Below are 27808 nucleotides of genomic sequence, written 5' to 3'. Positions count from 1 at the left end.
GTCAGCTCTCTGCCATGTGATTGGCTGCCCTGTTACTACCCGGAAAAAGGGAGAGGGGAGGGAGCAACTGAACAGCTGATAGAGTGACAAAGGAAAGCTGCTTAGTATCAGGCTGCGTTTATGCTACTTTTATATGTATTTAACTGAGCAGTGTATGTGTGTGTATGTGTATATATATACACACTATATATTGCTTTTGTTGTAAAATGTATTCTGCTCAAGGGAATTCTGTTGGTAGAGCTTCCTGCCATTTATTAAATTGTGGAGTGGTCCGATAATAATAAAAAAAAAAGCAAGCAATAGAAATTATGTGCCATAAAACCTTTTTATACTTTATTTTGAAGCCACTGTTTACTTTATAATTATTTCAAATTAACTCTTGATGCTTGAGAGAAAATAGCTGACAAGGAATCACTTCTAGGACTTCAGGAGGTAAATTGGATACAAAAGCTAACACTGTTTTGTACAATATGACTATTCAGAGCCAGTTAAGATTCACATTACTGGAGAAATACAAGCAAGAATTTGCAGGCAAACACATATAGCTTTTAGCTTTCTGTGTCCTGAAAGGTTATGGATTGATAGATGTCTGACTAGAGCCATACAGTTTTTTTTTGTGGACAGATTATCAGGAGATTTTGGGTTTGCTATTCCATGTTTTTACATGCCTAAACCGGAATGTTTGAAAATGCCTCAAACCACCCTCCAGTGCAATGAGGATCACTTGAACATTATAGCCATACTAGTATCAATTGCAGGCATTATTTTGCTCGCTACATTTGCTTGAAAGACCCTTCTGATATATTTTTGAGACCTGGAGAGCAGCAGCATAAGTAAAATAAGTAGTGTATGTTTGTATAATTATTTATAAAGTGTTACTATGGTACACTGCACTGTACAGTTTTACTAGTAAAAAAAAGTATACACGGGGGGACCAGGCATTCTTATTAAAAATGTGGTAAGTAGGAAATAAGTCCCTATCCCATACAGCTTACATTCTAATATACAAGCACAAATAGAAGGGAAAATTTGAACCTTATGTTTCAAGACTGGGCCAGATGTTCTAGTGGTAAAAGGTGAATTCTGATTTCCTTTTTGAAGAGGTTCAGATAACGCAACCTAACCAGTCATAGGGGGCTTAACATTACCTAGCCCAAAGTCGTTCTTTTGGGTAACTGTTTTGCTGTAACAACATCAAATAAAAAGAATAGTGCACTGTGTAAAACTAAATAAATAAGTTCTTTACTCAAATTAGGTAAAAGCCACTCACAAACCCAGAGGCTACCATGTGCACACAACTAATCCCACTGTACTGGTGGGATTTTTACCAGCATTGTATGCTGTATATCAAAATTAACATTACCAAATAAGAAATAATTTGTATTTCAAAGGATGCTCCCATGCTCCACCTAGTGGTAAGTTGGCACCCAAGCAGGAAAAAATAGGAGGAAAAAGCTTAGTGGTGATCAACTGCGGTAAAAGTTTGAATTGACGAGAAAACAGCTGCCTAGAAGGATCTGCAGTGTGCTGGCTCTGAAAGAGCAGGATCATGCATAATAAACTGAGATGGCTGCCGAAACACCATTATTTAAAAATATATATAATTATAGGTTTGCAAATAAAATAAGTGGTAGAAGGAATTCTTTACAATGCACACAGTGTAATATAGTGTTAAAAACTAAACCATAAAAGTCATGACCTTTGTCTTCCAAGGTAAGGAGTCTCAAAACACCTACATACACCTATGAATATGTACTGCAGCCACAAGTAATGCACAGTCAAGCAATTCTTTGTACTCTTTTTGTAGTTTACAGGGGAGGGATGCACAGGCAGGTGAAAATTAACTTAAAGTAACCAGAAAGCAGTGGCTTAATGGCACCTGTTAGAACCTGGCTACCTCTTAAAAAGAAACTTTCTCTGGGATTATGGAGATGCCATGTTGGAAACAAAGCTCTTTAACATAATGTTGAGTAATGTGATGGGCGATGGGTTGAGGACCTTCATCTCGCATACGGTGATTGCCAGCTCTTTAGCAAGCAGTCCGATAAACAGCCCTGTGTAGTACTGGCCTAACGCATAATTGCATTGGTGATGATTTCTTGTAAGCAAGTGTCTTATTTTGTTTGTGAAAAGGTGAGAGTCACACGCTCAAATTCATGGAGATTTAGCAGCCCGGCGATAAATCGCCTCTTTTTCGCGGAGACTAATCTCCCCGAACTGCCTCCTGACAGAATCTAAATCGCCGACGGGAAGGCACTTGGTGTGCTTAATTTCCTGAAGCCGTCCAAAGTTTTTCCTCGTCCGGCAACTTCGGCATCTTTGGAAAACGAATTGCACCGATTGCCATCCCGCCGGCGATTTAAATTGTTGCCTGGCAGGAGGCAGTTCAAGGAGATTAGTCTTATCTCCATCGATTCGGAGTGTGTGTCTCTGCCCTTAAGGGTTGGGGCACACTGGGAGATTTAGTCGCCCGGCGACTAATCGGCACTTCTTTGAGGGCGACTAATCGGCACTCCTTTGGGGCGACTAAGCTCCCCGAACTGCTTCCCCCTGTCTTCCGCGACTAATCGCCACTTCTTTGGGGCGACTAAACTCCCTGAACTGCTTCCGCCTACTCAAATGAAAAGTTGCTTGCGGCATGGCAATTGCGGCACTTCGTTTTCCGAAGTTGCCTCACGAGGAAATTTAGGGTGACTTCGGAAAATAAACTGTCCCTGGTGCCATGCTGCAGGCGATTTTTGATTCTAGCAGGCGGAAGACAGGGAGAAGCAGTTCGGGGATATTAGTCGCCCCAAAGAAGAGGCGATTAGTCTCCGGATGACTAAATCTCCCAGTGTGACCTTAGGTATGTGTAGCAATACATAATATTTGACCACTTCTTGTCTCTTATCTGCTGTGGAAATGTGTGTCTTAGCTTTATCACTGATTAAAGAGGAACTAAACCACCCACTGCCTCTCTCACCTCTCCTTCACCGCAGTCTGTTACATAGAAAAGTGCTTCTGATTAAAAACCTGAGATAAAGATCCAGAACAGTGTAGCAGAGTTCACAGGAGCCATCTTCTGTCTCTTTTCCGGCACTTTGGCAACCTATTTAAACTAGGGGATCTCCACATGGAGATGAACATTTGTGGTTTGTTAAAGTATCTGTGCCTAGTGTGTTCAGAAAGCTTGTGAAAGCTTGGGTCTGCTTTGATGCTCTCATATTATGCATATGGCTTCCTACCTAGACAATGAGAACAACAGTATTTTTCAGTTCATGTTATGCTAGCAATCAGTGGAAACAGGAAAAGCTTCTCCATCAGAAGATGATCTACAGATGCTTTAGTAAGTGTTATTTGGGAGGTAACTTTAGTCTCTGACGGAGTTTGCTTGTGTCTAGACTTTTCATCACAGTACACAGAGGGATTGTCTCAGATAATTTTCTTTAGTCCTGCTGCTATAAACTTTTAAGAAGAGCATTGGAATGGAAATATTTGCTTTTTCCAAAATAGGTCACACTATTTAGAGATGCACATCAGGGGCACAAAACGACTCAGGGCAGATACTGTTCTTTTTTAAATGTTGCTGCACATCCATATGTCAAGCTGCCTCCCAATTTTCAATAACTTGTGTCAATCACCAGTCAAACAATGTTTGGCATTCTAGAATGGGTTACGGGCAAGTTTCTAAGCCTGTTAGTTTATTTTCTGTTGTGTGAGGTTGCAGATACCAAGCAAGATTCCAAATAGTGGGAAGTAAAATTGAGTAATTGTTTCTTGTCATCTTCTCACCCTCTAGACTACACTGCATCTAAAATTGGCAATACATAGACCAACCAACCTTATAAATGGTGAGTATGCAAGGGGTCACATACGGTGTAGGTACCTTTCCCCATATGTACCTTTCCATTCTGATCATTTGTGCATAGCACAAAGTGGAGACAAGCTGCTGCTCCTCTTTGCTTATTTTCCACCATTCACTGGCTGATGCATTGGCAAGTTTTCATATCTTTTACAAACAGCAACTATGAGGAAGTGCATAATAATAATAATAATAATATAGTGTAGTATGTTCAACTAATTATAAAACCACAAAGTGTGATTATGAAGGTTACACTGAATGTATAACCTTCCAAATAAAGCATACTGATCCTTCATCAATCATATGGTAAGCATGCCTAGTACTAACCAGACAAACAAAGAAGAATGCCTAATAACGTTCAAAGCAGGAACACGGAGGCTTCACGACAGACACAAAGTTCTCATTTGGTGTAATACAATACAAGAGAAGATTTGCCAATAGTAATAGTTTTATTAATCAAATAAAATCCTCTTCTAAATGCAGGCTACTCACAAGCTTCTGTAGTATCACAAAGCATGTAATCATTCAAGTTTGCGTCACATTCCAGGTCTATAACTATGCGTTTCGTGCGATGTGCGTCACACTTCCTCATGAGCAAAAAATGTAATACATGAGACTTAAAGTGATCCTTTCATTTAAACCCAAAGTTTGTATGCACCACTCATATGGGGCGAGCTAATACACATGTAAAGACCTATGTGAAGGTGGAAGTGACATCAATGAAGGTCCATATTGAGGGGGGAAGTGATGTGTGTAGGGGCCTATGTAAGGGCAGAAGAGGCACGTATAAGGATTTATAAGAGGGCAGAAGTGATGTACGTAAAGGAGCTTCTATATTGGCAGGAGTCTGAAAGAGAAAAAAAACTGTATTTTTCCCCTTTTTTCCTTTCTTACTTTTTTTTTGTTTTTTACATAAAGGTAAATACATTTTCTAAGAGGTAAAAATGTAAAATATAATACATATAAAGAAGCTGTACTAAAAACAAAATATATATATTTCCACATGTGGTGCACTCATGCCTGGGTGCTGCCACATATATCATAGATAGTTGTTCCCCATAATTGACGTACTCTAGGACTTCATAATGTAGTCAAACACAAAAATAATTTATTGTCAACGCTTCGGTCCTGTCTGGGACCTTTCTCAATGTCTTGAGTACATTATGAAGTCCTGGATAAAAGGCCAGGTAGGCCCGAAACGTTGCCTTTTGTATGCTATGGCCTGAATAAATTCTTCAGTGAGTACTACTGCAAGTTACACAGTGTGCTGCTGGTAATTTCTTCAATACTATTTAGATTATAATTACATATAGACCATGTCAGCGCTGATTGCTTTACTTTTTCAAATCTTTTAGTCGACTTTTATTTCTACAAATTTTTTGCTCTTTTGAAAAACAGATTTCAGTGCAGAAGTCTGCTGGAACAGCACTATCTATTAACTAATGTATTTTTTAAAAAAAACATTTTCCCATGACAGTATCCCTTTAAGGTAAAACTCATATGTATGCTAGTTTAGAGATCAGCAAGTGCAAATTACTGTTTTATCGTTAACAAAAAAATCATTAAAAAAATATATATGAAAACAAACTACACTGAACTTCCCATAGTGAAGTTCTGTGGCACAGACCAGGCCTCATGTGGATTAAAAGATAATTAAAGATTTTCCGGTCATATACAGATTATTTATTGGTTTATTTTACATTTTTATAGTTTACTATTGGTGGCCATGTTGTTATTAGGCTGACTAAAGAGATGGATGTTGCCTCTATGATCTGCTCATGTCTATGGCTGATATAGAATTGTGGGGTAAACAAATCATCCCACATCTGATGTGTATATGCTCTGAAAATCTTCTGTAAGTAGTTTTTAATCCACGTGGGCCCTGGTGTGCCACAAACATTCTCTGTCTTGGCTGTTATATTTGTTTTTATGCTGGTGGTAAAATGAATAGAGCTTTGTGTTTGTTTTTTTAACCACTCACTGCACAGAAAGTGGCTGAAATTAGCACTACTTACATCATTATGGAAATTGATTTACCTTTTACTAGACTTGGAGTTAGACTAAGAAGCACAATGGTAATGATGATTTGTATTGAAACAAAATGTTTACTTAAATTCATGCTAAATGGCATTGTAATTTGGAATACATGTAATAGATATCACACTAAGCTAGTGTAAATTAAATTAGCTTTTTTTCTCATGAAAAAAAACAGCCCTTTCCTTCCTCTCAAGACTTTTTCCAAGCTGAATTAGGAATGTGTGAACAAAATGTTGGACTTGAAAGAAGTGTGTCTCCCCCCCCCCATATCCTTAACAACAGTTAGGTTACTATGTAATTATGGCTGCTATAGTAACATGCAGCAGGAAATCCAACATTTGAACTCGTTTTGGATATTTTAATATCAGATGTTATTCATGGAGGGTTTATTTTGTGTACAGGCTGTCTCCTTTCAGTGTGTCTGTATCTGGCATTTCAGGGCAGTGAGGCTGCAAATTGGATAGAGTGAACACTTGTCTGCAGGAGAGATGTTGTTTGTGTTAGCTGTGGAGACCGCAGTGTTATGTTTCACACAGACATCATCACAAGAGACTACATGTTTGTGATGACAATTAAAGGGCATGTTTCAATGGAAACTGGCTGATATACTACATGCCATGCTTACTAAAAGGAATATTTTTTTTAAATTTAAAATTTCTTATTTTGAATCTTTGGTCCCATGTTTTTAGTGCTGTGGAAACCTTTATTTAAGAATTTGTTGCAGGTGCATGTTTGCTAACTCAACTCTAGGCTTAAATTAATTTACAGCCAACTAAAATGCACTGATTATATTATTTTGTCTGAATCACATAAAGCTATTATGGATAATGTACTCCTTACTGATATTTATATACAAGATGTACAATAATCAACAGCAGAATCTATTAGGGCCTAGAGAAATTATGCCTTTACTGGTTACACGAGGCTTCTTCCTTTCATCTTCATTGAAGGGATACATTATAGTGTTACATATTTTTTTACATTTTAGGCAAAATTTACTCAGTGCATACAGTTTTATTTCAGGCACCTCAAAATGTTCCTTTTATGTTGTGTATGTACATACAGTAAATATTACTGATGTTTTAGAAATCGACTTCATATTTTGCTCCGCAGTTTGCCATAAAGGTTCATTAGGTTGTTTAATGATATGGCATAGGGGAAGGTATTTGTTGGCATCTCGTAAATCCACTTTTGAACTTGAACAGTGTTTATGATTACCTAATTTTGGAATATATGAGTGTGATGTTGGAACGGAGGAGGTACTATAGGGCATGCCTTGCAATATGGGAACTGATGATGAAACCTTGTTGGCAGCATAGGCTAAATTTTGGAATATGGGAACATTATTATGGAACAATGATGGAACCAGAAGATACACCTGCTTCTATGAATACAGCCTCATATTTTGGCTGTTAAATGATCATGGAAGACAAACCTAAAGACCACAATGGTTCTACCACCATGGTTAGCTGTCCACAAACAATGTTTTTTACCATGTGATGTTTATTTTTTCAAGTCCTCATGTTTCAGTACATTCATACAGTATTGAACGTCAAATGTTTTTCTCAGTAAATATATTTCTGCAACAATAAGGTTGCGAAGGTCATGAGAGAGCTCTTTGCTTTTACCCATCATGAGATGCTTCTTGTGTGATACCTTGGTAATGAGAAACCTTTTTATAGGCCATCAATTAGGACTAAATCAACTGATATTAATTTGCACTGATAGGGGGCAGGATTGATTTCTAACTACTGACACATTTCAGCAGGTTTTTTGGCTTTACATGACTTTTTGCACCTCCTTTTCTTCATGTATTGAATACTTATTCCATGTTTCATTCCACTTTATTACACATAACTTAATTTATGGATTTATTTGTTTGAGTTCTTTGTGTATGTGGATTACTTGGATTGTTACCGACCTCTGTTGTAAATTTCATGTCAATAGCCCCATTAGAAATTTATTTACTGAGAAAAAGGTTGACGTGTTCAATATTTATTTTCCCCGCTGTATATAATTTTATGTGAGTGCTGCGACAAGCAAACAAACTTACTGCATCTAAGATATATTTGTGCTGTCCATTTTGACTTTATAACTGCTTGTGTTCATTTCTCCTTGCACGCCCATGTTCTTGAAAGCCGTTTCCCATCATTCCTCATGTTTCCTGTTTGTTGCCTCTGGATTGATGTGTGATGTGTCAAGTGGACTGTGACTGGCTTATAGGTATTTTGAGTGAATTACTGTCAATGAGCAGCTGTAGGTGTCTTTGTACAAAAGTCTGATAGGGTCAGCCTAAAGGTGGCCATAGATATTTGGTGCGTGTATGGAGGAGACGAGCTGACCAGTATCATCAGAAGACTTGGAAATCTGTCGGCACGTCAATTGCCCGAGTCCAAAGATTTATATTGGTTGTCTTTGAAGAGTCCTGAACATTGGCCACGGTTTACTGCTGAATAGTAAGATACAGGTAGAATTTTATTGTTTCTACCTGTATATGTGATGCAGCTCTAAATGTCTGTATTGAAAATGAACGGGTTGCAGGAAAGATTGTAATTGTTGCATCTATGGACACTTTTAAGCACAGAGGCAAGTGAGAGAGCAGATTTAGAAGTCATGTGCCATAACCTCTAAACAATTTAGAAAAATTAAATGCTCGGCTAGTCATGTGCCTTCCCAAAGATTACTAGATTTTTTCCTTTTTCAGGCAGCTCGAGATAGGCATCTGAGTCAGCTCAGAGTCGGCAGAGCTCATTTAAAGGACATGTGAATAAGCTTGGGTTAAAGCGTAATACAGTAAGTGGGGGCACAGGGCCAAGTAGAATTGCCTAGGGCACAATCCTGCCTACATGTTGGCAAGCAGAGTATCATTTTGAGCACAGAGCTGTTTGTACGAGATGTGGTAGTCAACAGTCTTTGTTTTGGTCTTTGCCCTAAGACAAGATTTTCTAGAGGTGAAGGAGGGGCTATTCCAGGTCACTGTTATTTAAGGATTACTAGAATTTACCTTTATCCAGACATGTCAACAGATTATACGGGTGTCATCCTGATTCGCCCCTTACCTGGTCACCTTGAGTAACAGCTTAATCCCTTGATCTCCAGAATTTCCATCTGAATTAAAATGTAATCCTGCTGATGCATCTTCATTTCTTCAGATAACCGGTACCTTTGGGCAGAGCCTGGGGGGGGGGGGGTTAGTCACTTTTAAAACACACAAGAACTGGACTGTCATCTTGGTGTTCCACTTTTTCTAGTACTGATGTAGGTGCTTATGTGTTCTGTAAATTACCAATTGTTATGTACTATAGACTTGGTTATTGGTAAGAGGCTGCTTTTGAACTGTATGACAATCTGATTACTACTAGTGATGTAAGATCGTTATACACAAAATAGGCAGGGATGTGTGAATCTGAGCTTTTAAACAAGCACTGCAGCATGATTTAATTGCTTTGTCCTGTAGGGGGTTATGTGTTATAATATACTGGAGTTCTTCCTTTGCTACAATTTGAATTAAAATGAATAAAGCCTAACCTGCATACACTGTGTTCTTATGTCACATTTCTCCAATTCATTCATCTTCTAACCTTAATAGAATGAACTAATTCAGCAAATAGATGCACTTTAAATGTTGGTTCCTATATGTTGCGCTGGTAACAATGTATTACCATTAAGAGGCACATTTATCAAGGGTCAAATTTCGAATTCATGTGAGTTTTTTTTAAACTCCCCTAAACTCCTATAAATTAGAAATTCAACTAGTTGAAATTTAATAATAAAATCAATTTTTTTAAATGACCCGAAAATTCAATTCGAATTTGATCAAGCTCGATTCGAGTTTTTTCTCAGAAAAAAAACCTCCACCGTCAGGAAGGCTTCAAACATCTCCAAATTGATCCCTGGACCTCACCAATTGACTTGCAATTCGGCAGGTTTTAGGTGGCGAATAGTCGAATTCCAATTTTTAAAGGGTCAGTGTATGATAAATCTTAAAAATCTTATTTTTTAAAAAAAAATAAAAAACAAATCGAATTTGGATAACTCCCTAGTCGAATTTGACAGTTTTGACCATTAAAAAATTCAATTTGACCATTGATAAATCTGCCCCATAATATCTAAAATAGACATTAAACTTTCATAATTCTGTTTAAATATAACTCACTGTGATATATTACAATTGTATTTGAGGATATGTTGTTGATCTGTGATTTACCCTGCTTTTGGCTAGGTGTGCTCTTATGGAGCAGTTCACCCCTTGCACATTGTCAATTCTAAGCAACTATAGATATTCAACTGAGGATTGACTTCTTAATATCAATTGCAAACTCAATTAAAAGATCCTAAATCATAATAGCATCTTTTGATAAATGTACACAACAGGATCTTTTCAACTTGTCTTCTTTATTTATTTATTTGTTATAGTTTTTTTAATTATTTGCCTTTATATTCTGAATCTTTACAACTTCCAAATGAGGGGTCACTGACCCCATCTAAAAACAAATGCTCTGTAAAGGTACAAATGTAATGCTATTGCTACTTTTTAGTACTCGTCTTTCAATTCAGGCCCTCTCCTATTCATATTCCAGTCTCTTATTCAAATTATTGCATGGTTGCTTTGGACCATAGCAAGTGGATTGCTGAAATTGCAAGCTGGAGAGCTGCTGAATAAAAAGCTAAATAACTCAAAAACCACAAATAATAAAATATGAAAAAAAATTGCAAAGTGTCTCAAAATATCACTCTCTACATCTTACTAAAAGTTAATTTAAAGCTGAACAACCTCTTTAAGTTTTCATCTGTGTACATATATGTGTAATTGCATTACTATATATTAAAATGTAATACTTAGGCCAATTATTCAAAGCATAATATATGCCTTTTTGGTCACTCATTCTGAAGCTCTTGGCCAGGGATTTTAATGGCATTTACTGTAGACATTCAGCATGGTGTTACTTTACCATATGCTTGTTCCACTGACATTACATACTGCAGGATAATGCTATTTATAGAGTTGTTGGTGTATGTTGTGAGCAAGTAGCAAATCATAATGAACAGGGGGGTGTTTCTATAAAAACTATCTGGGTTCTTACATTTAATGCTTCTTGGATTTCCATTTATTGATAATACAGACAGAGGTGCAATTGCAGTTCATATAAATACCAGTAATTTGTAGGAAATATTAGTACTAATTGGTTCACTTTTTACACTTAAGTTCAATATTTCCTCGTTTTACAGCATATTTTTAACTTTTCGTAGACATATTAAGTTTACTGAAAAAAGGGACAGATTTTATCCGCTCATATTTCCAGTGCTGCTAAAACACCAAAAGCTTATATATGTACATGATTTTGGCAATGAGCATTTGGTCCCTTTTGATTAAACACATTTTTACTTTATAACATCAGGCCCGATATGTAAATATACCTAATATACATGCATTTTCAGACCCAGTGAGAGTAAGAACTATTGTAGTAATTGCTTCAGCAAGTTCCTACTTTTCTTTATATAATATTGTTTTTTTTTTATTCTTTATTGCAATGATTTTCCTTTGTCGTCAATGTCTGCAGATTGACATGCCTGTAGTTCCTCAATAGAAGTCAATCCCACCCTATGTACTGGTTATAGGGAGAGGGCATTTTCCTTGGCAAAACACACTGAGGGCACCTTCTGTAGGCAGTTTGTTCTGAGAAGGTTTTATTTCCAATTGACCTATTTATAATTTCATTGGCTCATGTGTTTTTGCTGCAAATGCTATAATTTCTGGAGTGCTTAGCAAAACATTACACAATGCTTGAAAATTATCTTTTTAGTATCCATTTTGTTTGTTTCATTTTCAGGGTGAGGGGCAGAATGTACGTTCCTTGCCTGTTGTCCATCTTTATTGCAGTAATGCAAGCCCTTTACCTATCCTCACATATCACTGTTAGTGTTGTCTGGCTAGCCACACAAGTGTTTCTCTCTCTCATATACTGTAGACTAGGGATGCACCGAATCCAGGATTCGATTCGGGATTCAGCCAGGTTTCGGCCAAATTTGTATAAATAAATTAAGGGTGGGACGGGAAAACACAGAAGTAAAAACTGTTTCCCCCATTCTGACCCTAATTTGCATGTGTAAATTAGGATTCAGTTTGTTATTCTGCCAAATCTTTCATGAAGGATTCTGGAATTTGGCCGAATCCTAAATAGGGACAAGACATGCGGAGTGTTTCTGGGCAGCCAGGTGCAGCAGTTAGATTTGGTTATGAAGCACCAGGGTCTCGTTTTTCTCATTTCTGCCATGTGCCTGTGTTATATATACAGTATACACAATCTTTATACACACACTGCTTAATATGGTGCTCTGAAACACTCAGTGCTTTCTACCAGATGGCAAGTATCGCTGACACTTTTCCAAAAAAGCAACTCTAAGCACACTAAGAATTTTTGGTCAGATGCTCTGCAACTATGGACCATTTTGCTGTGTAACAACATTATATTCATGATTCCGATAATGTTTGATTTTCTTGCTACTTCTCATGCACTTAGATTGTTTTGTCTTGTACCCCCAGTTTCCAGTGTTTCAAAAATCCAACAAACCAGCATTAACTTTGTTGCAAAAACTTTGCTTTATGGCAATATCCTTGTTAATAGAGAAACTGCTTGTGCTTTGTACAGTTGTGGCCAGCTAAAGTGGAGGATCCCAAAATATGGGCAAAAGTTTTGACAGTGGCTTAAAGTGTAGACTTTTTTCTATGGCTTACAACTGGCTTGTGTGCGCATCTATGTGGCAAAACTTGCTTTATGGCAATATCTTTGTTAATAGAGCAACTGATTGAAGCTACTGTGACCAACTGAAGTGGAGGATCCCAAGATGTGGGCAGAAGTTTCTCTTATCCTGTAAATGACCAAAAACACCCTTAGGAATGTATAAAAAAATCATCCATATTGTGAGTAGTAGTTATTGACTTTGGCAGGATCTAAGTTTGAAATCAGAGTTTTTTTAGGATACTTAGTTGTATGGCTTAAATGGAATGGCTTATCTCTTTCCTGGGGACTGGGTACCATATAAATACTTGAATAAATCTGGGAGGACAATGTCTTTAAACCCTGCCTTGTACTTGCAAGTTAATGTACAAAAGTTCAGGATCAGCCAACAGAAATATGAAGACAAACTGATCTCCTTTCCTTTAGCCCCAAGAGCTTTGCTCCAAAATACATAAGCATTGTCTATTAATGTAGGCTACAAATAGTATTGCTCTTTATAGCCTTGTGTATGCAGAATATTTGTGCTCCCTACAGGTTGAAATCTTATTGTGATGTATAGTTTATGTTAATATAGTGTAACAGTTGCACATCCTTTAGGGCTGATAAATGAGTAACTTTTTTCCTAAAAACAAATCTGTTTTATTTTCTGTTTATCGAGGGTGTTTGAGCTGCATTTTTGTTTCTTTGCTAAGATGGTAAGTACATGCTCAATAGTAAACATTTGGTTTACTTTCCATTTTTTATGTTCCAAGTATAGTATAAAACTGCATGAAAAAGTTAATCAATTATAGCTCTGTGTATGGCACTCTTTGACAGTATCAGACTGGGGGGTCTGGGGCCCACTGGGCTTCCACATCTGGGTCCCTCACACCTCTTCCCCCTCATCAGGGGCGATTCTAGCCATTATGCTGCCTGATGCTGCCTTCTTTTGCCGCCCCCTCCCCACGGGACTCTCCTTTAGAGCGCCGGAGAGGGCAGTTGCGCTCTCTGTACTTAAAGAGCCGAATTTCCGGGTTGAAAACCGGAAATTTGGCTCTTAGTTACCAGGAGCGACATTTTTGCCCACCCCTGTCAACCAGGGGGTGCTGCCGCCTGAGGTGAGTACCTCAACTCGCCTCATTGGTTGCCCCTCGTGCGTATTGCACCTTCAGGAGGTAGACAAGTCTCAGGTAGGTAGCAGGTTGGGGTCGCCTCGGCCCACTGGGTTTTATCCAGTGTCCCACCATCCCAGTCCGACCCTGCTCTTTGACTCCTACTAGCCTCTTGACCCCCCGCAATAAATTAATTGGTGTAAACTTACTATACTCCTGAGTACTTTTGCAGTTTACAGTCATTTTCTGTTTTAAGTGTTTTTTTTAGAAATTAGACTGCAAATTGCAAGACTTTGCTCTCTTTTTTTAAGCTCATAGGGTCACTGACCTAAAAGGTCTCTGCTCTCTCTGGTGTTGCTGACTCTCATTTGAGCCAAATACCTCATATTGGCAGTCTAAAAACACAAATATCTCAGAGTTCTCTAAAAAAAGAATCTGGTGGTGCAATGACATTTGGTGGTGCAATGACATTTAGAAGCCTATTTACTCATTTTTGAGGTTGAGAAACCACAAGTGCCAAGAAAAAAAACGACAACAAAACTTGGGTTACTTTTTTTTTTTTCTCAAATGCTAGCTTATTTAAGAAAAAACGTGACAGAATATTACTGCTCAATTTTTTTCTCATAAATAAGCAGCACACCAGCGAGAGTCACATTGTACAATTAATTAAAATTAAAGCTAAAAAAAGTGAATGTTTTAATTATCCAGGGAAATACATATATAATTAAAGCTGTTAGACAATTCCCATCGACTCCTATTGAACCTCGCCAGCTTTTACTGGTCGATTTTTTTTTTTTTGGCGACTTTTCGTGGTTTTATTCTTTAATAAATGACGACTAATCAAGGTTCTAAAGAATATTCTCAAGTATATTCGTACTCCTGTTTTTCCGCTGCATTTTTTCCTCGAATCATGAAAAAAAATGAAAACTCGTCTATTGATTAATCAGCCTTGAGTTTTATGGTGAAAATCAGTATGCTTAGTTGATTTTCCCCAGTGATTCTTACTTTAACTGAATTTTTAACATCTCTCTGCAGTGGTCCATGTGGGTATATATGCTGTCATGGTATTTATATGCATTATTTCTAGATTTTTGTATGCCTAAAGCAGTGAATAGGATATTAAGTGGGCAACTGGCAAAATACATAATAAGGTATCAAATTCAGTTTTATTTTTCCAGTTAAAATACAATTTTTATGAGAAAAATTATGCTGTGTTCCTTAACCCATTTTTTCAGTATTGAAAGCAAACATGAAGTTACAATCCTAGGAGGACTCAATGAATTTATAGTGAAGTTTTATGGACCACAAGGAAGTAAGTAAACTTTTTCTTGCAATGGTTTGAACTCAAGGCAGATAGATAGACTATAGATAGATGATAGATAGACAGACTATAGATAGATGATAGATAGACAGACTATAGATAGATGAAAGACAGACTATAGATAGATGATAGATAGATAGACATATAGGTAGATGATAGGTAGGTGTTAGATTGATAGATGATAGGTAGATAGATTGATAGATTATATATAGATTATAGGTAGACAGACATATAGATAGATTATATATAGATAGATAGATGATAGATAGATGATAGACAGATAGATAGATAGATAGATAGATTATAGATGGTAGATAGATAGATTAATCGATAGGTAGGTAGATGATTGATTAATTAGATGATAGATATAAATCTATGGTGGAAGGCACAATGTCTTATTGCTGGTGTGTTTCTAATTAAATTATCTTTATCTACAATGGGAAGGCAATAAAACATAAGTATTCAATAAGAAGAGAACAACATGTGCACAGTTAAGATTTGTGTGGAAAAAAACCCAAAACCAGAAAAATGATCACAGCTCCTACATAGTCTTCTGTGCAATTTTTGCTTATAAAGATGCTACCTGCATTAGCATGTTCTAACAGTGTCAGACGCCCAGGTGACACCCAAGTGACAATGGCTGTGGCAGCCTGTAAAATATTTCATCTTTCGTACTGAGATTTTCCCTGGAAGTAAATGTTCTTGAATCAGATTGTCAGTAGGTCTGTTCTAGCTTCAGGCTTTTACAGAAGCACTATTACTACAGTATAACACATTAATTAGGATTAATTCAGGAATAGAAGTAGGTGGCCTTGTGCATGCCTTAGTTAAATAGGCATCATGTGTATTAATCCCTCCCTCCCAAACACACAAAAGAACAGTTCTCTCAATTACCAGATGAATTACTGTGTTTTGTAACGTGATGGGTGCTGCAGAATAGTTTGATTATTAATTTTCTTTCTTTGGTACTTAAAGGAACAGTTCAGCGTGAAAATAAAAACTGTGTAAATAGGCTGTGCAAAATAAAAAATGTTTCTAATATAGTTAGTTAGCCAAAACTGTAATGTATAAAGACTGGATTGACTGGATGTCTAATAAAACAGCCAGAACACTACTTCCTACTTTTCAGCTCTCTAACTCTGAGTTAGTCAGCGACTTGGGGCCACATGGTACATATCTGTTCAGTGAGTTTGCAATTGATCCTCAGCATTCAGCTCAGATTCAAAAGCAACAGATATGACCCATGTGGCCCCCCTTAAGTCTCTGATTGGTTACTGCCTGGTAACCAGGGTAGATATTCAGTGTAAACCAAGAGAGCTGAAAAGCAGGAAGTAGTGTTCTGGCTATTATGTTACACATCCAGTCACTCCAGCCTTTATACATTACATTTTTGACTAACTAACTATATTAGAAACATTTATTATTTTGCACAGCCTATCTATTTACCCAGTTTTTATTTTTACACTGAACAATTCCTTTAATGCAATGTTTGACTGTCACCTAATCTATTGTATTGGGGAAAAAAAATAGCCATGCACCCTAGTGAACGCTGGCTGACTACAACACCCATAAGAAATCCGTCTTATTACTATTTTCCAGATGTGATCTAATATTCGTATACAGTAGAATCTGAGCAAAATTAGTTTAAAATTCTGGAAACCGTAAAATCCAGGGAAAAAAAGGAACCGAGCATGCAAGTGCGAGAACACAAATAATCTGGGAAAATGTAACTTTGTGGTTATAGGTGTAGGTATTCCAGCGCACTGCCCAAGCCAAAATGCTGTGATGCTTCAATCTTCATAGACCTCCTGGTTTTCTAAGAGTCTATCTACAAACAATTCTGAAATGAGGAGAGCATTTCATATGCAGAATTACTGCTGCAAGGTGCTTTGTTGCTGACTACCAATAAAGCACATTGCAGCAGTCATTGTGCATGTGAAATGCTCTCCTCATTTCAGAATTGTGTAAATTTGGGGTTCTACTGTAGGTTGTGCAGTCATCCAGCCTTCACTAGGGTGCATAGGTAATGTTTCCAGAGCATACTTAATATCCCTTTTAAATTATTACTAGAGATAGAACAGTCCAGTGATGTAAAATAATCCTGATTGTGAGAACCCTATGCTAGGTAGAGAAACCTGAGTAGTAAAGCTTAAAAAGTCAAAGTAAGCAAGCAGAACATATTTTGTAGGTAATGTGACCTGTAAAGTAATTGCAGTTAGACTGATTATGACCATACTGACTTATGATCTTTTCATGTTTGGACTATTCACATTGGAAGTCTATGGAATCCCAGATGATGTATCTGTGATGTGCCTTTGCAGGTAGATAGGCTAATATTGCTGTAGCCCATGTGGCCACCTTAGAGTAAAGACACACAGAGGTACTAGTAGCAGCTACTCGTCACGGCTGGTAGATAGAAGAGTAGCACTCAGTAGTAAAAATCCAGGTCCCGCTACGACCCCTTTAGTTACATTGAGTGGGAGAAACAACAGCCTGTCAGAAAGCAGTTCCATAGTGCAGCACTGGCTCTTTCTGAAAGCACATGACCAGGCAAAATGACCCGAGATGGCTGCCTACACACCAATATTACAACTAAAAAAAATACACTTTTTGGGTTAGGAATACAATTTTACATGGTAGAGTGAATTACTTGTTAACACTGCAATTTTGAAATAAAAACTACACCATAATAATCATGACAAAATCTCTTTAAGCAAGGTAATTTTGTTTTTTTTTGTTTTGTTTGTTGTTTGTTTTGCATTTTGTAGCCACAACAAGTAACTTAATTCTAGTAGCTCCATGTGTCTTCACCCTAAGGGGCAGCAGATAATAATATGGAACATTAACTGTTCCATATTTTAAAAAGAAAGCATTTTATTTGTTACTAGAGCAATACTGCAAACTTTGTGCCAACTATTACATTACCTGTTTCCATGCTTTGGAACAAAAGTATATTTGTGTCTTAAGTCATGGTTAATTAAAGTAGACAACTGCAGTCTTCACCCGTACAAAACCCTTTCCAAGCCTTACTTTTCATTTTTGTTCAACTATATTGATTTGAAGACCAGTAAGCAAAACAACAAGTGCCTTGTATCCTCTTTTGTAAGTGTGAGCTTTGTGCTGTTTTTTTGTTTTGGTACATTCTTATGTCTTTCAATGTGTCTCTGCTTTGCAACAACTTTTCAGCACCATATGAAGGTGGAGTGTGGAAAGTTAGAGTGGACCTTCCTGACAAATATCCATTTAAATCTCCTTCTATAGGTAAGTACATGATTGTGATCACTTCATTCTAATGCAACAGAGGAAACAAGAAACTTGAGTAGAGTGGTTAAAAAGTGTCATGCATGTAGCAAAATTACTAACCTTTGTCTGAAAGACACAAAAGTGTTATACTGCCAGTGTGTCATTTATTTTGGAAACTACAACATCCACATTCTCAGCAGCTGAATGTTATGGGATGCAGGGTCTTCCCCAGATCTGCAACACCCCTTGGCTCACACTAGTCTCTGTAGCAACAAAGAAGCATATTAATTCTGTTAATAGCAAAGCAAGATTATAGGGTAGCAGTATAGCAGTTTTTGTGGATTTCAGCTGTGTGCGTGCGTGTTTTTTGGGGAAAATAGTTTTATATGGCTTTGAAAATATGCGAGTAAATGTTAAAGGAGACTATGCAAAAAGGTAGAAATGTTTTGCTCCCTGACCTGCACTGTGGCTTTTCAGTGTGTGGTTTACAACCTACTTATTCTTTGCCATTTACAGAACAGTCTAGTTGATCAGTGGTTGTTCTTTATAAGCTCAACTTTGCTTGAAGGGTGCCTTTACAGATATGGGAATACATTTATGTATTTAGGTTGTGACTGAGATTCAGGATAGGCCCTGACATTTCAAGTAAACTGAAGCCCAAACTGCTCCCTCAAGGCTAATTACTAGTGATTGTCTATTTCATTTTACAGCAGACCTGCAGAATGACAGGCTGGACCTTGTATTAGTCAGTTTTATCTAGGCCATCGCATAAGTTTTAACCCAAAATCTCATCCTAATTTACCTTCAAGAGGGGGTTTCAGTTGTGAGCAATCTGGTCAAAAGTCACCTGAATTGGGCCAATTCCCTTTGACACTCTTCCAAGTCCCCTAATGGGGCCAGCAACAGCATTTGGGAATCTCTGTTGGGGCAGTTGGTTTATTAAAGCTAAATGCTAATAATGATCCAAACAATTGCCGAAGGCTACAACAAAAATATCCAGCACTATTCCCGCGTTCCACCGTAATTTGACGAGTAATGAATTGGTAAGTTCCCACTCAACAATATCCCTTACAGCCTGTGTGCTGCTCACCATCAATAACATTTAGTCCGGGTTCCTCTCGCCGCGGACCCTGCGCTTCAATAATGGAGTCTATTCACTCAGACTCCCCACACAGAGTATATTTATATTCTTAGTCGGTAAACTATGGATCTTACCGCATTCTCGATGAGGCCCAGGTGCCGCTGCCCCAAATCCGCCACTACATTACTGTAACCGCCTCTGATTGTAAGTGTGCGTTGGATGTAAGTTGGATGTTTGTAACTCTAGGACTCCCTGTATTGAAGTGTAAAGTTTCATTTTTCACCTTCTAAAGCAGTTTGGGGGGTGGGGGAGCAGACTCTTTATCTGTTATAAATTAATATATTTAGTTGATACATTTATCTTTGTCCCTGCTGAGTAGAATCCCCCTGAGTTTCATTAAGGCAGCTGTTAAGACTTGATACAATAGTTGCTAATGTTCCACAGATACTGTTGAGAAATGTATCAACTCATGTATCAAATTGTAACAGTTCAGATGCTCCTGGATCACTGGTGAACAACCCTTTTAAAATGCTCTTTTTGCTGATGACAGAAGTCTGTCAGATTTGTTTGCATCATAAAAGGAATTATAGTTAAAAGAAACTCTCTTATGCAGTAATTAAAAAAAAAACATGCCAGTGATTGTAAAGGTAATTGCTGATACTTAGAGCAAATATTCTGTAAGTTAACAAGAAAAATAAAATCAGACTGAAAGGTCACTTTTTAGAGAAGATAAGTCTTTCTAGTAAACTGGGGGAGATACATTTCTTTATTAAATGTGGGATTGTATGGGCTTGTTCTGCAGTAAGCTGGAAAGCCATGTTTTTGACCTTGCATATCTTCTTTTCTGTATGTAAAGTAGTTAATTTCGTAAAATTTTTCAGCTGCTGCTTGTCTTTGTTTTTAGGATTCATGAACAAAATTTTTCATCCAAATATCGATGAAGCGTAAGTATTTTAAACACACAGTTTTTTCTTGCCTAAAATAATTCACTGTTAATAAGCTGACTTTGTTCTTTTACTAATTTTACATGCAAACATATATTAAAGTTATTACACAAATGTGCTCCTTGCACTTATTTATATGGATGAGATGAAAAGGAGCTCTGCACTTTATACGTAGCTTTAGTTTTACCATTGCACCAATGTGTGCATTTTGTTTTCTCTTTTCAGAATAAACCATGCACCCTTTGTCATGCAATTGTATTCAGTTAAACTATAGTGAAAATAAACAGGAGCATCATTAAAATAAAATACTTATAACCACTTGAAAATTATTTACTCTTTTTGAAATTAAACTATAGTAGAACCCCCCTAATTTTAAGTTTCCCCTCATTTTACATTGTTGTTTTGTGGTCCCACCTATATATTGTGCATAATACATTTCCCTGGTTTTACACAATTTTTTTCTGATCCCCTGAAAAACGTAAAAAGGGGGTTCTACTGTACATTTCATTATCTCCCTCTCAGAAGGCTATCTGTCTATCCATTCTTTCTCTGTGTAGGAGGCAGGTTTAGAATGAAAGGTCAAGTACATCACTGGGTGGCCTACTCCATATGCCTAGAACATGTTAGAATCTGTTATTTTGCAACAGATATGCAGGATGTTTGTTTCTTCATAACAATTTGCATACATCATCTGGGCAAAAGGGGGCCCCTCCCACAATAATCTTTTAAGACTGTTCTCAAACCCTGTCTCATGACTCCTGTACAAATTGAGGAGAGGGGGTTATAGGAGACTTGCTTATTGTGATGAAGCTCATCTTAGAATTGTCTGTCACAATGATTACAAAGGGATTTTGGGAAAAAAGCCAAATTGTTAAAATATGTCTTCCTTGTGCTTGCTTGAGTGCATGCCTTCTCTTTTCTCTGTACCTTCTGGGCCAACCATCTAATTTACATCTAAATATCTGAATTAATACCACTGTGTAGGAGCCAAACTAGAATGATCCTTGGGCCAGTGTGTTCTTTTTTTATTGTTTGTTTTTTTTATCCAAAAAGGAGCACTGACTTCCAACTGTAAGCAGGTGGATCTGTATTTGGTTTAAGCTACTCTAGTCCCCAAAATGCAGCACTTTAGAAAAGCTACGTGCTAACCCTGGAGTATTGGGTCCAGCAGTTGGCAGTGTTGCATTATTTATATCAATCTATGATATCAGTACAGTATATATTAGAGGCAGCAGGGTATAAATCTATGATCAACTACAAGAGGTCCTCTGCACTCAACCCATTATCAATATATTTAAGACAGAGAGGTGTCTAATAAAAGGGCAGCCAAGTTTGGGAGTCTTACTTTGAAAGCAGCTAGTAAGTTGCAGGTAAAACTTAGTCCCTTTGTAAAATGTATAATGAAGCAATAGAATTCTTAATGAATCAGATAAAATTGAGCATAGGACTGGCCAGATATGGGATGACTTTGACGTAGTTGGCCAGCTTAAATATATTGCAATATATGGACAAACAATCCCTGTTTTGTTTAAAGGGTAAGGCATTTTTTAGTAGCAGTATGCACAAAATGTCTCTGTCTTAAATATATTGATAATGGGTTGAGTGCAGAGGACTCTTGTATTTGACTATATGTATTTTGTGGTCACACCCTCATTGCACCCCTGCCTAATGGTTTTAAAAAATAGTGGTGAGCACAACTTTCCCTTGTTTGTTATAAATCTATGATGCCAGTACAGTGTATATTAGAGGCAGCGGGGTATCAATCTATGATATCAGTACAGTATATATTAGAGGCAGCAGGGTACACTGGCAATTCCACGTTTAGTAGCTTCAGTTTTAATGTGTTTTTCCATGTGTAGGTCAGGTACAGTGTGTCTAGATGTCATCAATCAAACCTGGACAGCTCTATATGGTAAGTGAACGTTGCTTGAGATATTTGTGGTGAACATATAACTTTTTTTCCCCAAACTTGCTTAGGTATCACCGTTTGAAGTGTTTTTAAACCCCACCGTATATATATATATATATTTTTTTTTTTTTTTTTTATGATAAAAGCTAATTAAATTCTAAGCAGCTTCTCAAATTATAATATTTACCGGTACAAGTTTTTAATAAAACAAACATCTTTTTTAATGAGATAATTGAGACACTGATGATCTATTTTTATTTGTAAAAAAAGTGATGGCTCATTGGCCATATGCAATTATTTATTTACTAGGTAATTAGTTAAGATCCACCTTCAGTTAATTGTAATCATTTTGCTTTAGTTTATTTTGTGATAACTGAACTAGTGCCTTCTATGTGAAGAATTAAATACCGCTTTCATATACAGAGTGTACCACTGTATAATTAGAATAAGGGAAATATAAAAGGTCATTTGTCAGAATAAATTTAAAAGGCGTTAAACACATACCCCCATATGTAATAAAAGGTACTAAGTTTGCCCAGGAGCAGTAACCAATAGCAACCAATAACATATTTGCTTTTAAGCAGGTGACCAGCAAATGCTTCTGGCTGGTTGGTTGCTATGGGTTACTGCTCCTGGGCAAACAGTGCCTTTTATTACATAACCCCCTTAGAGGGTAAAGTAATATGTCTTAGGACTCTTACTGACGAGCGGTTGAAGCTGCGCTCCCCTGCGTTCCGTTTTTCAGTGTTCAGCCGCAGGAAAATGCAGCATGTTGCGTCTCAACCTGCGTTCGGCGCCTGTGTGAGTACAGCCCCATTGAAAAAAGCTAAATGCGTCTATTCTGCGCTCCCCTGCGGCTGAACGCTGAAAAAAGGAACGCACGGGAGCGCAGCTACAACCACTCGTCAGTAAGAGCCCTTAAGGTTGCCTAATTCCGGTAACCAGCAGCCAATCAGATGTTTGTTTTCAAACTGAAGATTGGTTGCTATGGGTTACTAGACAAGTAAAAAACATATTATCCTACAAGCAATTCTCTCTTAGCATTGGCTTTGCAGAGTTAAAGTGGAAAGCTACACCTAAGAACAATAGAAGCAGCTGGGCCATATTCTGCAGATAAGATGGATGATTTAGGGACGACTATATAGGGCAAATTGCCATTAGACCAATAGAAGTGCATAGTTAAAGGAACAGTAACATCAAAAAATAAGTGTTTTAAAGTAATACAAATATAATGCAGTGTTGCCCTGCACTGGTAAAACGGGTGTGTTTGCTTCAGAAACACTACTATTGTTTATATAAATAAGCTGCTGTGTAGCTGGGGGCAGCCATTTAGATGCTCTGTAGAACATAATGGTGTTATCGATTATCCACTATTTAACCTGTGCCATATAGCCCTTTTTTTTTTAAATTTCCGCCATTGCTACACAACAGCTTATTTATATGAACTATAGTAGTGTTCCTGAAGCAAACACATGAGTTTTACCGGTGCAGGGCAACATTACATTATATTTTCATTACTTTTCCTTTAAACATATATGTGTGTCTTCTAAGAATTATCTGGATATTAATAAAACCTTCTTGAGGCAGCACTTTTGATAAGTTAGAATGCTTGGTTTGAACCTTGCACCTTCCAAATAAAAGAAGTATGGCAATGTAGCTATCCATTTTTCACTTTACTAATGGCACAGTGAGTGAATTCTCGGCCTGGGCATTCTGCTGTAGTTTCTACCTTTTTGTGTTCTTAAATAAAAAAAGCTTTGATGTTTATAACACTAATTGTGTTACTTGTTGAGAATTGATGATGTTCCTTGTGCCCAGAAAGTCAAGTTGGTTAAAGTTGGGCTAGAGCAACAGTAGTTGTGATGTCCATATTCAGTTATATTGGAATAAATGTCAGTACTGGGGTAGGGAGCCACCCAAGCATTCATGTGACCATGGCAGAGAAATTCTAAGAAATGTTTCCATTCCAATGAGTTGACCACACTGTGTCATGTAGTTTCCTGTAGGCTGTTTTATTTCGGTTGCTTCCAACCTCTAATTATATGTGTTACATTTTCTATGTTTCATTAAAGAAGGCTTCACCCATTTTCAGTGTAAATAGGTTTGCACACTATGTTTATTATTTTACATGGTACTTAAATATGACTTCATACATCTTTTTCAGTTACTGCCAACACAAGAATAGAATGAGTTATCCTTCTACCTAAACAATTATTGAAGTAATTGTAGAATATGCTTATGTTAGAAAGATGTATATACAAATGTGTTCTTTATTGTGCTGGAACAACTAATCACATTATGTGTAATAAAACCCAATTCATTTCATCAGTTGAACCAGTGACTGACTGCAGTTTTAGCTCCTATAGACGTATTAAACTATAAAAGAGACTTATTTCTAAAGATATACCATGACCTGGATGAATGAGAATCTTCACAAACATAAAAAAAGACACTTTTTTTCTTTAGTTCTTTATTTTCAGCTGGATCCAATTCTTCAGTATTCATTTTTCGTTGACATACTTATTTTTACTTGCAGATCTTACCAATATATTTGAATCCTTTCTGCCTCAGTTGCTGGCGTACCCCAACCCAATAGATCCACTTAACGGAGATGCTGCCGCTATGTATCTGCACCGACCAGAAGAATACAAACAGAAAATAAACGGTAGGTGCGGCAGAGCAAATCTTATCTGGGACATGTGTTGCTATGCACAATGTACTGCCTTATGGTACGGAAAAATTAAGATTGATTGCAGATTTTTTGATTCAGGCTTGGGATTTTTACAGCTAGCTCTTTGCTAGGCCTCAGTTACTTTAGCCATCAGATTGCGGTTAGGAAGTCAAAAAGCAAGATAAATACTGGAGGGAGCCAAATTATAAATATCGCTAGGGTCACTGACCATGACAACCAAACTGCTGCTTAGAATAGATCCATCTATAACATACTTAAAGGAACAGTAACACCAAAAAATAAGTGTTGGCCCTGCACAGGTAAAACACTACTATAGTTCATATAAACAAGATGCTGTGTAACAATGGTGGAAATGAATAAAAAGGCTATATGGCACAAGTTAAATAGTGGATAACAGACAGGCCCGGACTGGCAATCTGTGGGTTCTGGCAAATGCCAGAGGGGCTGCTATAAGGTGCCATAGAAAGTCACTATTTAGTGGGCTGGTGGGGGCTGTTTGGACCTCTATGTGGGCTGATTGGGCCTCTGTGTACCTGAAATGCCAGGGCCTATTTTAATTCTTAGTCCGGACCTGATAACAGATAACATTAAATTCTACCGAGCTTATTTGCTGTGTAACCTGAGCCTTTACTCCTTTGAATGGCTGCCCCCATTGCTACACAGAAGCTTTTTTATATATAATAGTAGTGTTTCTGAAGCAAACACAGCAGTTTTACTAGTGCAGAGCAACACTACATGATATTTTTATTACTCTAACACCCCCAAATGATGTGTACTTATCTTAATTGCAAAGGTTAAAAAAAAACAAAACTATCCATTTAAAAATGTGTTAAACAAAGCTGCTATTTGTTGCAACCTAAGGCTGTTTATAGGAGTGCAGTGATAACCCCAGATACAAATCCTTCATATATGATGGGTGTCTATAGTTTGAATAAGAAATTGACAAAACTGAGAAAGATTTGAGTATGTAACAAATGACCTGAATGTTGCAGAGGTGTCAGTACTGTTAGTCTAACAATTTAGTTTGAAGTGTATTTCTTTTAATTCATGTGCTGCCTTCCTATATTTAGAATACATCCAAAAATATGCAACAGAAGAAGCGCTAAAAGAACAGGAGGAGCGTACAGGGGACAGCTCATCTGAAAGCTCCATGTCTGATTTCTCAGAAGATGAAGCCCAGGACATGGAGTTGTAGTAGTCGCAACCTGCTTTTTGGAAGCGAAAAAAAAAACAAAGACTTATTTCCTAACCACGAAAAGCAGACTATAATATTCATATTTAAAAAAGCAATTTTTTTTATTACTAAAACAAGGTTTTTATGAATAATAGCATCGCTATATCATCACCCTTTAGGTTTTGATCCCCCCTGGTCATTCTCAAGCAATGTGCATAGCGTCTCCCCACATTCCGTTTTGGTAGCTGTGTGCATGAGTTCAGCAGTCCATCATTGTGTGCTACTTGAACTCTAAGGAAGAAAAAAAGGAAAAAAAATGTAGTAAAAAATACAAAAAAGCTACAAGTAACTTTTTTTGGCTGCTGTGATAATGTAGTATTCAAGTAGTGTTGTCATTTTGTCAGCGCCCTGCTAAGCGGAGCATGCCAAAGACTCTGCTGGAACATTGCATTCTCAGACCTAAATGGTGAACGTTGGGGTCTATTGTATTTAAGGGAAAAAAAAACCTTTAGATTCCAAATGCAAACTTCAGAAGAATGTGTTTTTGTGGGTCACCCTTTGGATATACATATAAATATATATTTTTTTTTATGTTAAACCTGCAAACTTTGGAAATGCACATCAAGGGTCCCTTCAAGCAGGATTTCATAGACGTCTCTCAAATTTTTAAGTATCTATTTCCTTCTTCTTTTTTTTTTTTTTTTAATTTTGACTCCACCACCTGTATTCTACCCCCTGCCATTAAAGGCTAAGCAAGAGAACTTTGAAACCATAGGCCATCACATTTGTCATTTTTGGATGGAAATATTTGACTTGGTTGGAGATAAGCGGGGGCCGGTCTGCTGAAAAACTGTCCCCTTACTATTTCCCTTTTAGACAAAATGGATGGTGAATTGTATGACTTCATTTACTTTCAAATATAGAGACGGCTGAATTTGTGTGGCTGTTTTTTCCTAGTCCTCATGCATTTAATCTTTGTTTGAGTAGGGGCCTAACCCAAATGTCAAAAGGTTGAAATGTTACATAAAGCAGAATAGGAGATTTCTTACAAGTAATAGAACAGGAGGCGTGGCCCATAGCTACTCATGCTATTCGCTGTTATCTGCTGGCATCTGGGCAGATAATGTGCTTCTGTCTGGGCAATGAGCAAAAACATGTTGATATTCTGGCTGAATCTTTCACCCAAAGCAGATTCCAATATAATATGCTAGCCACACACATTGCAGCTTGCCTCATATGTACACGATTGTTCTGTGCTCATTAACCAATCAAGCTGCATGCAAAGATCTGTGCTCAAGGCCACCATTATTCTAAGATCATTATTTTATCAGACAATATGTCAAAAAGCCACCAGCTGAGTCCAGATGCACGACTGCCATGTTTTGGTTAAACTGGCATACTTATCTTTGCGACAAAGTTACCGCAGATCTGCATGTTCCCTTGTTGGGATGTGTCTGAAAGGGCTGCTTCACCTTTCGGTTAAATTTTAGTATGTTGCAGAATGGCTAATTCTAAGCAACTTTTCATTTGACATTAATTATTTATAGTTTTAAAATTATTGGCCTTCTTCTGCAGACTCTTTCCAGCTTTCAAATGGGGGTCACTGACCCCATCTAAAAAAACAATGCTGTGTAAGGCTACAAATGTATTATTATTGCTGCTTTTTATTACTCATCTTTTTATTTAGGCCCTCCCCTTTTAATATTTCAGTCTCTTATTCAAATCAGTGCATGGT

General features: G+C 37.3%; 1 protein-coding gene across 1 annotated transcript in view; it reads left to right on the top strand.

Moving 5' to 3' along the window:
* The window catches only part of ube2h.S (ubiquitin conjugating enzyme E2 H S homeolog), a 30589-nt gene extending 3582 nt beyond the window's left edge, over positions 1-27007 (top strand). The window contains exons 2-7 of the mRNA XM_018255689.2: positions 14945-15021; positions 18217-18291; positions 20259-20298; positions 22158-22210; positions 24744-24872; positions 25970-27007. Of these exons, the coding sequence (XP_018111178.1) occupies positions 14945-15021; positions 18217-18291; positions 20259-20298; positions 22158-22210; positions 24744-24872; positions 25970-26094 (499 nt within the window). The 3' untranslated portion in view covers positions 26095-27007. The remainder of the gene's footprint in view (positions 1-14944; positions 15022-18216; positions 18292-20258; positions 20299-22157; positions 22211-24743; positions 24873-25969) is intronic.
* The last annotated feature ends 801 nt before the right edge of the window (positions 27008-27808 follow it).

The sequence above is a fragment of the Xenopus laevis genome, chromosome 3S (assembly GCF_017654675.1).
Source record: "Xenopus laevis strain J_2021 chromosome 3S, Xenopus_laevis_v10.1, whole genome shotgun sequence".
Classification (NCBI taxonomy): Eukaryota; Metazoa; Chordata; class Amphibia; order Anura; family Pipidae; genus Xenopus; species Xenopus laevis.
This window is presented reverse-complemented; position numbering and strand designations above follow the sequence as displayed.